General features: G+C 35.8%; 1 protein-coding gene across 1 annotated transcript in view; it reads left to right on the forward strand.

Annotated features, from left to right (window-relative positions):
- The window catches only part of PCDH15 (protocadherin related 15), a 1,685,023-nt gene that overhangs the window by 1,492,757 nt on the left and 180,152 nt on the right, over window positions 1–12,114 (forward strand). Inside the window, exons 24-25 of the mRNA XM_034662367.1 lie at window positions 6,891–7,031; window positions 9,534–9,646. Of these exons, the coding sequence (XP_034518258.1) occupies window positions 6,891–7,031; window positions 9,534–9,646 (254 nt within the window). The remainder of the gene's footprint in view (window positions 1–6,890; window positions 7,032–9,533; window positions 9,647–12,114) is intronic.

Genomic DNA, 12,114 nt, shown 5'->3' on the forward strand with positions numbered 1-12,114 from the left:
AACATTGGTCTTCACAGTTAGGAAGACTTCTCTTCCCTTGAGGAGAAGGGGAACTCTGCGCCCCTCACTGTAGGGGACAAATAGGTTGGTTTTCAGTGTGTGTTTCCCTGAGGAAGAGTCTTTCCGATTGTCCAAGTCTTGAAATGCCACCATGGATCTGAACAACATTGATGAACTTTCTTTTTCCAGAATCTTTAAAACTTCATCTGAATGCAATGGTTTAGTGTTGGTATTGTCTAAAGACAGGGAGCTAACTGTGATAACCTCGCAAGATTTCTTCTGTCCTAAATAAAGACCAAATGATTTGTTTGATCAGCGTGCAGGACCAAGAAGTCATTTACTTATAAATAAAACTGTAGCTTAGTTTTAATTTAGTATGAACTTGAAGAAAATAATTTTTGTAAACTGCTTGTGGTGTTAGTGACTTCATTATAATTTGGAAATGCTATAGAAAAGGAATCTATTGCCATAGTAATAAAATTTAAAAGATTGGCCTTTTTATAAAAAGGCAGTTCTTCCTTCAGTATTGATGGTCCAAAAAACTCTTAATAAACATGTAAATGGATATACAGACAGACACAGTATAATGTATGTACTATTTTATCCTGAATTAGAGTACAAAGTAATAAATATTTTCATCTCAATTTTAAGTATGTTTTTGTAGCTTGGTTTACTTTAAAAAATAAATATGATCAATGTATTCAGCTGGGAAAAATATCAACTTATTGGGACTATGTAAGAGTAAACAGAGATCCCTCTATTTCTAGCACAGTTTAAATTAAAGAAAAAAACAAAATATTTGGTAAGTGAATATTTATCAAAATTACCGAGTATTTGGGTTTTAAAAAATTAATATCAATATTTAAATTGTTGTTTACTAAATGATAACTTGAATATTTATATGCCAAATTATTTTATAGTTATTAGAATGCATAATTCATCAACTCAATGGTCTATTTGATTTCATTTTTTAAAATATAATTAGGTGAATTTTGTACATTAGAATACTTTGGTCATACCTATTAAATTTTTAGTGGAATCAAGTGTTAGATATTTAACAAATAGTAATGATAAATAATATATTAAGCGATAAATCTACAATGGTTCCTTTTTTTTAGTGTGGTTGAATTTCTGAATTTTATAATGACATTGTTTTCCAGATTAATTATATTAATTTTAAATTTTATAACCTCTTGAAACCATGCATCTGACCTGATTCCTGTCATAAATGGCCTAGGGACATTAGGCATGTTAATTGAAGCTGTCCCCAAAGCCAGTTACCTTTGCCTATCATATGGCTTAATTATTTAAGTATAAAGCAAGACTTATGTAAAAAGATTTTGGAAAGGGAAAAAAAGGAGGAAGGAAGGGAGGTAGGTAGGAAAAATGAAAAAGGAAGATAAAAATAGAGGGAAGGGAGTAGGGGCAGGAAAGAAAGAGAAAACACTTTTGAATCCATTCGAAGGAAAATGCAAGTAATTTTAGGTATTTGCTTCTTGTTGCATGTGATATCAAATAAAAGGCAGCACCATCATAGCAAGGGTTATGGGGGTCCAATGAGAATGGCTCTGGTGGGCTAACCATGCCACATGAGACCCTATCTTCTTTATGTGGCAGTGATCTGTAGAATAACAAATCATAGAATAGCAAGTTCAATGACATAGGTAGCATACACAGTATATGTTCATACACCTGCACTCTTATCTGTCATGATCCTCTAGGAAGAGCCTGGATGTTCTGGATAGCAAAATATTTTGGGCATGTGAGAGATAACACTTCAGAATACTGAAACTTTCTTCTTTTTATTTTATCAGAGGCATAATTCAAAATGTACTGTGAATACATTGGCTTTAGTAAAGAGAGCGTGCTGACCTCTAATGAACATACTTGAAGTTTCTGGATAACTAATTTGTGATTGGCTTTTAGTTATAGTACAGATGGAGTGGGTGCTGAATCTTTTCTTTTTTTTTTTTAAGATTTTATTTATTTATTTGACAGAGAGAGACAGCCAGCGAGGGAGGGAACACAAGCAGGGGCAGTGGGAGAGGGAGAAGCAGGCCTCCTGCTGAGCAGGGAGCCTGATGCAGTGCTCGATCCCAGGGTCCTGGGATCACTCCCTGGGCCGAAGGCAGATGCTCAACGACTGAGCCACCCAGGTGCCCCGTGGGTGCTGAATCTAACAGAAACTCTGAAATGTTGTTCCTAAAACAGTTAGTGCTGTAATTTTGCTCTTTCTTCCTTCCTTCCTCTTCACGGGACATGTGCTGCATAACTTTCCAGGCAGTGCACTAACTAAGCAGGATTTAATAGGGCTTTCAGTTCTAGAGCAGTCTTCCCAAGTAACTCTGTTCATTCTCATGTTGAAGGACTGTTGCCTTTAGGATATTGTAGATAAATGTGAATGTGGGTTCATGTGTAAGGACCTGGGTTGTACTATGAGTCCTATTTCATTTGAGTAATAACTGAAATGTACTAGCTGAGGAAATTCAAAAATGAGCTAACTCTTAAAGCCTTGATTTCCTTTTTGTAAGGTGTGGCTACTATTCTTACCAACTCCTGCATTTCTTGTAAGCATACACGTGAGAACATGTGAAATGCACATTATTGGATAACGTAGTAAAGCACACCAATGGACTACTAACAACTCCTACCATTATCATTATTCAAAAAATTTTTAAATTTGAGTATATTTGACACGCAATGTCACATGAGTTCAGGTGTATGATACAGTGACTCACTTGATACATTATGCTGCGCTCACCCCAAGTGTAGCTCCCATCTGTCACCATAAACACTATTACAATGACTCTGTTCCCTGTGCTGTACCTTTCATCCCCATGACTTCCCATACCTGGAAGCCTGTGCCTCCTACTCCCCTTCACCCATTTTTCCCCTCCCCAACCCTCTTCCCTCTGGCAACCATCTGTGTGTTCTCTGTATTTATGGGTCTGATTCTGCTTTTCGTTTGTTTATTCATTTGTTTTGTTTTTTAGGTTCCATATGTCAGTGCACGTCAGATGGTTATTTGTTATTTCTTATTCTGACTTATTTCACTTAGCATAACACCCTCTAGGTTCATCTGTATTGTTACAAATGGCAAGATTTCATCTTTTTTTGTGGCTGAATAATATTCCAGTATATATATCTTATTATAATTAATAATTAATTATATTATATTCCAGTATATATATTATATGTTATATAAAATAACATCTATCGATGGGCACTTGAGTTGCTTCCATATCTTGGCTATTGTAAATAATGCTGCTATAAACATAGGGTAGCATATATCTTTTTGAATTAGTATTTTTGTATTCTTTGATAATTCTAGTAGTGGAATTCCTGGATCATAGAGAGCTCTATTTTTAATTTTTTGAAGAACCTCCATATTGTTCTCCACAGTGGCTGCACCAGTTTGCACTCCCACCAACAGTGCATGAGAGTTCCTTTTTCTCCACATCCTTGCCAACACTTGCTGTTTCTTGTGTTTTTTATTTTAGCCATTCTGATAGGTGAGAGGTAATATCTCACTGTAGTTTTGATCTGCATTTCCCTGCCGATGAATGATATTGAACAACTTTTCATGCGTCTTTGACCATCTGTACTTCTTTGACAAGTGTCTGTTCATGTCTTCTGCACATTTTTAATTGGATTATTTGGGTTTTTTGGTGCTAAGTTGCTTAAGTTCTTGATATATCTTGGATACTAACTAACCCTTAATTGGTTATGTCTTTTGCAAATATCTTCTCCCATTCAGTAGGTTATCTTTTAGTTTTGTTTATCATTTCCTTTGCTGTGCAGAAGCTTTTATTTTGATGTAGTTCCAATAGCTTATTTTTACTTCTGTTTCCCTTGCCTCAGGAGACATATCTAGAAAAAAATGTTGCTACAGTCAATGTCAGAGAAATTACTGTCTGTGCTCTCTTCTAGGATTTTTATGGGTTCAGGTCTCATATTTAAGTCTTTAATCCATTTTGAATTTATTTTTATATATGGTATAAGAAAATAATCCACTTTTATTCTTTTGCATGTTGCTGTCCAGTTTTCCCAATGCCATTTGTTGAAGAGACTGCCTTTTTTCCTTTGCATATTCTTTTTCTTAAAGATTTATTTATTTATTTATTTTAGAGAGAGAGAGCACACAAGCAGGGGGAGGGACAGAGGGAGAGGGAGAGAAATACTCAGGCTGACTCTCGCTGAGCACAGAGCCCAACTCAGGGCTTGCTCCCAGGACCCTGAGATCATGACCTGAACCGAAACCAAGAGTCGGATGCTTAATCAACTGAGCTACCCAGATGCCCCTCCCATTGCATATTTTTGCCTCCTTGGTCAAAAATTAGTTGATCATGGGCTTATTTCTGGGCTTTCTATTCTGTTCCATTGATCTATGTGTCTGTTTTTGTAGTGGCACGATACTGTTTTGATTCCTATAGCTTTGTGTAGTATATTTTAAAATCTGGGGTTATGATGTCTCCTGTTTTGTTCTTCTTTTTCAAGATTGCTTTGGCTATTTGAGGTCTTTTCTGGTTCCATAATCATTTTATTTTATTTTATTTTATTTTATTTTATTTTATTTATTTATTTGACAGAGAGAGAGAGCGCACAAGCAGGGGGAGAGAGAGGAAGAAGCAGGCTTCTCACTGAGCAAGGAGCCCAATGTAGGGCTCAATCCCAGGACCCTGGGATCATGACCTGAGCTGAAGACAGATACTTAAACAACTGAGCCAACCAGGCACCCCTCCATATACATTTTATGATTGTTTGTTCTAGTTCTGTGAAAAATATTGTTGGTATTTTGAGAGAAAGTGCATGAAATTTATAGATAATTGGTAGTATGGACATTTTAACAATATTCTCCCAATTCATGAGCGTGGAATACTTCTCCACTAGTTTGTGTCACCTTCAGTTGTTTTCATCAGTTTTTTATAGTTTCCAGAGTACCAGTCTTTCACCTCTTTGGTTAAGTTTATTCCTAGGTGTATTATCATTTTTGGTGCAATTGTAAATTGAACTGTTTTCTTAATTTCTCTTTCTGCTATTTCATTATTAATACATAGAAATGCAAAGGATTTCTGTATTCTGATACCTTATTGAATTCATTTATCAGTTCTAGTAGNGACCTTATTGAATTCATATATCAGTTCTAGTAGTATTTTGGTGGAGTCTTTAGGGTTCTATATATAATATCATGTCATTTGCAAATAGTGGAAATTTTACTTCTTCCTTACCAGTTTGGTTACCTTATATTTCTTTTTCTTGTCTGATTGCTGTGGCTGGGATTTCGAGTACTGTGTTGAATAGAAGTGGTGAGAGTGGACATCCTTGTCTTATTCCTGATCTTAGGGAGAAAGCTCTCAGTTTATGGTTTATATTTTTATATCTCAGGGAAGGTTTATATTTCTAAAGATAACTTTAATAGAAAAGAAGCAAAAAGTCAATTAAGAGTGGAAACAGGTGGATAGAGGAGATGAGGATGATCTATTTTAGGCATGCTTTCATTGAGGTATTAGCAGGACTTGAGAAGTTTGGTTGTGGAGTCCAAGAAAAAGAAAAGGGTCAGTGGCCATCCCTAGGCTTTCAGAGAGACCAACTTGGTAAAAGGCGGGGCCATCGATCTAGAGTGGAGAAGGTATACATTTGGGAGAGGAAATCAGGATGCTGGTTTGGGATATGTTGAGTTAAAGATAGAACATCTGAGTTGACCATTGTATATATTACTTTGGAGTTTAAAGGATGAGTGTAGCCATAATTTAAATGGGAGTTATGAACATGTAGAAATTGTTTAGAGGCACGAGACTGGGAGAGATTGCAGAGGCTGAAATTAGAAGTAGAGAAGGTAGATGTGCCTGTGACTGAGCCCTGGGAGTGCTTTCCTCCAAGGAATTTAATGGTTCATACAGTGTCTGTTCAGGTTAGCTGTCAAATCTACCACATACTAGCACTGTGCCCAGATCGTTTACTTGACCTTGAGGGCTGGCTTTAGCATGGAAAACTTTATGTAATTCCAGTGTCACTTCATGTAATTCAAAATAAGACCAATGTAAATCCTAATGTAAGTGAGCATGCCCAACAGTTTTAACTATTTTTATTGTAGTCTTTTAAAAATGTATCAAATATTGATTTCTTTTTTTAAAAAAATGATTTTTTAAAATATCTTGACTTATCTTGTTCTAAATCTGGGACAATTCCACATCCTTTAACTCCCTATAAGCCTCAAGTTCATTAACTAAAAACAAAAAATGGGCGGTAGAGTATACATGTATCATCTTTAGTGTAGCTCTTGGACATAATAAGCTTTCAACAAATATAACTATCATTATTTTACTATTATTGCTATCATCATCATTAGCAATGTTATCCTAAAGGATTGTTGTGAGGATTAATTTATTTATGAAAAAACCTAGCATATTTAACAGCACAGAGCAGCTGGTAAATAGTTTTTGTCTCCTCCACTTCCATACCCGTCCCTCCACTTTACGACAGACCTCCATGCTCCATCATTCCCTTAGGGTTGGAGTTCAAATAAGCACAATAAAAGAACATCATTTATAATTGTCGCAGAAGGGAAGCTATTAAGAGGACATGGGGCTTAGGTCAGGTGAGATTCCTATAATTAAAGGACCGTGGAAGAGAAGATGCCCAAGGCAACCATTAATTTATTCTTTCACATAAATAATTTTCAATAACAGGTAGTGAAGATACTTGACTGATTCAGATGGAGTCATCCAGAAGAAACAGAGATTTGCTACATTTCAAACCTGGAAGTGTGAATGCTAAATGTGATTTTTCACTTCTAAAAGGCCATTCATTTTGGAGATCAGTTTGGCATCATCCATACCTTTTGTTTCCATTTTGTGAAAGTGAATTAATAATATATAATTTCATTTTAGGGACTACCTGCGAGTCGTGTGAGGTACAGAGTAGATGATGTCCAGTTTCCTTATCCTGCCAGTATTTTTGACATAGAAGAAGATTCTGGAAGAGTAATAACTCGAGTCAATCTTAACGAAGAGCCTACAACAATTTTTAAGGTCAGTGCAGTGTTTTCCATACCATTATCTGTTTGATATTTAACTTTTGAGAGTACAGTTTAAAAGACGACCATACTTATTTCCATTTTTCTCCCAATTATTTAAAATTACAAAATAATGTGTTTTTTACCACAAAGATACTTAGAAAATACATTTAAGCAGAAAGAAAAAAAAAACACACTTGATATTTCACATCTTGGAGATAACTAAAACTTAGCAGTTTAACATCTATCCTTGTGATGACATTCCATACAAATACAAGTATACACATATGTGTTTGAAAATAATATAATCCTATTATTCATACTGCTTTTTTGACTTAATAAGATATTGCCCATGACAATAAATACTGTTAATGTTATTATTATTAATGGTTGAATGATGTTCTGTTGTATGAATGCACTATTATATTGTGCCTAATACTTTGTTCTTGGATAATGAGGCTGTTTCTAATTTTTTGTTATAATTTGCTGTTGTGAAAGTCCTTGTGCAAATATCATTTGCCACTTACCTGATTTTTTTTTTCTTAAGATTAGTACTGAGAGGTAGAATTATTAAGTCAAGTTTATGTACTCATGATAAGTTATACTTCAGGAAAATTTGAAATATTACTATCCTTCACTATTATCATAAATAATCTATTTTACTAAATGTTTGAGTGTTTCCATTTTCTGTAATTACTTAAAATAATTTTATCATTGTGAATAAAGCATTGAGGAAATGCCCTCATTGGTTAACCTTGTGGGTGTCAGTGAGTACTATGTCTCATATAATCCTACCACTGTTGGGAGCAATTATTCTGTTTGTAAAGGGTTAAGCCAAGGTTAAATCATGGGCCCAAGGATGATCCTTGGTTATGGTTTCATGGTCTACATTGAATTGGTTTCGATTAGTAACCTACAGCTTCCAAAATTATGTGCATTCCAGAGAAACACATAATATTGAAAATATTTGACATTTCTTAAATAGAAGAATTCTTCTTGACATGATATATGTTATCCAAAAAAGATCGATTATAAACTATATTGTAGTAATAAATATTATTTCTTGAGACAAAAGCTTTCCACAANGAGAGGTAGAATTATTAAGTCAAGTTTATGTACTCATGATAAGTTATACTTCAGGAAAATTTGAAATATTACTATCCTTCACTATTATCATAAATAATCTATTTTACTAAATGTTTGAGTGTTTCCATTTTCTGTAATTACTTAAAATAATTTTATCATTGTGAATAAAGCATTGAGGAAATGCCCTCATTGGTTAACCTTGTGGGTGTCAGTGAGTACTATGTCTCATATAATCCTACCACTGTTGGGAGCAATTATTCTGTTTGTAAAGGGTTAAGCCAAGGTTAAATCATGGGCCCAAGGATGATCCTTGGTTATGGTTTCATGGTCTACATTGAATTGGTTTCGATTAGTAACCTACAGCTTCCAAAATTATGTGCATTCCAGAGAAACACATAATATTGAAAATATTTGACATTTCTTAAATAGAAGAATTCTTCTTGACATGATATATGTTATCCAAAAAAGATCGATTATAAACTATATTGTAGTAATAAATATTATTTCTTGAGACAAAAGCTTTCCACAATTTGCATCATTTGAATAGTTTCTACTAAACAGTATGAACTTGGTTTTATATATTTCTAAGAGAGTGTATATCTAAGTGTGTTAAACTGTAAAGATTTCCAGTTTTATCCTCCAGAGTGAAGTATTTCTGCCCTTTCATCTTGCAGACAATTAATTCACTGGAAAAATTAATTTCTTTTCCTAAGCAAGCTAATTAGCTTTTTGCTATCGATGTGACTGAATTTAACACTTTTTAAATAAGTGTCGGTGCTCATAATGGCACATGTTTTTACTGTGGGCACCAGTGGGACTGTGGAAGAGAAGTCAGTTTAGTCGTTGGAGAGATGCTGTACCATATATCTGTTTTACTAGCAGTCTTTTGTTATAGCGTTAGTGACACCACTTCCTTGAGTTTTCTTATCTAGGAAATGAAAATAAAGCACCCACCTGGTGGGACTGCTGTGAAGAGTAAGTGAGAATATATGTAACATACACTCGTCCAGTGCCTGCTCCCTGAAAGACAGCGAGAAAGTGATCATTGCTCCCCCTCCTGGAGCCAGGCAGTCCAATGAATAAAAATGATGCTTTACATTAAGAAAAAGGTGGGGGGGGGGGGCCTGGGTGGCTCAGTCCTTAAGTGTCTGCCCTTAGCTTAGGGCGTGATCCCAGGGTCCTGGAATCGAGCCCTGCGTCAGGCTCCCTGCCCCCCTGGGAGCCTGCTTCTTCTTCTCCCACTCCCCCTGCTTGTATTCCTTCTGTCACTGGCTGTCTCTCTCTCTCTCTGTCAAATAAATAAATAAAAGTCTTAAAAAAAAAAACTTTCCTTTAAAAAATACAAAATAAAAAAAATTAAAAATTTTTAAAAATGATGCTTTTCTTTCTTCTTGTTAATCATCTTTAACATGAATTTTTATTACTTTTTAAGTTGGTGGTTGTTGCTTTTGATGATGGTGAGCCTGTGATGTCCAGCAGCGCCACAGTGAAAATTCTTGTCTTACATCCTGGAGAAATCCCACGCTTCACACAAGAGGAATATAGGTATTCATTCCTACTGGTTTCCATAATATGTAAAGGGTTTTTGTGTTCCTGTTTTGGCCTCTCAAAACTGAGGTGATTTGAATTGATCAATGAAGTGGCCTTCCAATTCTCATTTTAGTTTTTCTGAATTAGCATAATATTACATTTATTTTTAAAGTTAATAATAGTCAAAATGATAATTTAGTCTAAATATACCAGTTTCAGCAATGCTTTAATGAATAATGGAGCCTTTAAAAGTAACGTGTTGGGGCACCTGAGTGGCTCAGTCTGTTAGGCATCTGACTCTTGATCTCGGCTCAGGTCATGATCTCAGGGTCATAAGATCGAGCCCCTTGTCAGGCTCTGTGCTCAGTGAAGACTCTGCTTGTCCCTCTCCCTCCCCCTGCTGGCTCTCTCTCTCTCTCTAAGATAAATGAATAAATAAAATCTTTAAAAATAATTAATGTAATCTTTGAAAAATACAACATTATATTTTGGGGTTTAAACCACAGCTAATTAATAATCTCAATAGTGAGAAGTAAATAGACATTTAGTTTCTTGTTATTGTCAGATACAAAATTTGACACAAGTCTGAAATTATATTTCTCATATGATCAGTGAAAGAAAAAGAATGTACCTATGTGTGTTTATGTGTATGATATATATTATGTATTATAGCTATAGAGCTAGTATATATACTGTCTTAAATCAGGCTGCCATAACAAAAATCCCACAGTCTGGGTGGCTGTAATGGAAATTTATTTTCTTACAGTTTTGGAGGCTAGAAGGCTGAGGTCAGGGAGCCAGTATGGTCGGGTTCTGGTGAGAGCCCTCTTCCTGGCTTGCAGACAGCTCTGCCCTTGTTGAGTCCTCACATAGAGGAGAGTGAGAGAAAGCAAGCTCTCTGGTGTCTCTCCTTGTAAGGGCACCAATCCCAAGATTAGGGCCCCACCCTTAAGACCTCATTTAAACCTAATTACCTCTCAAAGGCTTTGTCTTCAAATACTATGCCATTGAAGGTTAAGGGCTTCAACATATTGATTTTAGGGGGACACAGTTCAGTCCATAGCACGTGTGTAGATAGATAGACAGACAGATATTCTTAGGAAGTGAAAAAAATAATAAAATTAAACATACTGTATTTTATGGTTGCTTTATGATCACATATGAGTGAAAGATTTATCATGCTTTCCTGAAAATGTCATAGAACTTTCTTTCATAGTTTTGTTTTCTTTAAGCAAAAACATGAATGTACTTTTATTAGAATGTTAGAACCCATAAAAGATAGATTTGAAGGAGACTCACTGCATACTGCATATTTACTCTTTCCTTATTCTGGACATAGCATTAAAGGACATCCAGTCCTGGTTCTCCAGAGGCTCGCTGGAAACTAAACATTGTATGAACAATACAATACAGTGTGGAAGCACAATGATAGGAGCTCAGTGCTGAGCAAGTGTGTTGGAGAAACACCTCACTGTATTTAAAGACACACAGCATAGTTTTAAGCTGCATCTTAAAAGTACATCTTAGCCACTCCGCAAAAATATGGAAGGATGTCCCATGCTGTGGAATTAGCATGTATAGACGTATAAATAAACAATATGGGAGGATGTATTGATTTCCAGGATTATTTAGTTTAGTCTATGTAGAGACAAATTAGACTTTACATAATGATGCTATTTGAGGCTCAAGAAAAATAAAGATTTTATATAATAGAACACTTGATCATATTCTAAAATTTGGATTTTTATTGCTTTGATAATTGGGGTTTTTTTGGGTTTTGTTTGTTTTGGTCTTTTGCTTTGATAATTTCTAAGAACTAAGAACTGTATGTTTTAGAGCAAGGGCTAAGATATCAAGAGAGGAGGCGGGTGATGTGTCTGGGAACATTTACCACACTGAACCAAGTGTTTTCCCTTTTATAAAACACTGCCTTGGGTGTCTGGGTAGCTCAGTTGGTTAAGTGTCCCACTCTTGGTTTGGGCTCAGGTCATGATCTCAGGGTGGTGATCTCAGGGTGTGGGACTGAGCCCTGCATCTGGCTCCACACTCCTCAAGGGGTCTACTTGAGATTCTGTCCCTCTGCCCCTCCCCCTGCTCATGCCCTCTGCTCTCTCTCTCAAATAAATGAGTAAAACCTTTAAAGAAAACCTGCCTTTGCTGTATTCAAGCAATAAATTATTTAATTTTACCAGAAAATTCTACATAACACATATGTAAACCACTGAGATGTAAACTGTATTTGAAACAGTAAGAGGGGCGTCTGGGTGGCACAGCGGTTAAGCGTCTGCCTTCAGCTCAGGACGTGATCCCAGCATTTCTGGATCGAGTCCCACGTCGGGCTCCTCCGCTATGAGCCTGCTTCTTCCTCTCCCACTCCGCCTGCTTGTGTTCCCTCTCTCGCTGGCTGTCTCTATCTCTGTCGAATAAATAAATAAAATCTTTGAAAAAAATAATAAAACAGTAAGAATTCTTGGTCAGTCTGT

This window comes from Ailuropoda melanoleuca, chromosome 6 (assembly GCF_002007445.2).
Source record: "Ailuropoda melanoleuca isolate Jingjing chromosome 6, ASM200744v2, whole genome shotgun sequence".
NCBI lineage: Eukaryota > Metazoa > Chordata > Mammalia > Carnivora > Ursidae > Ailuropoda > Ailuropoda melanoleuca.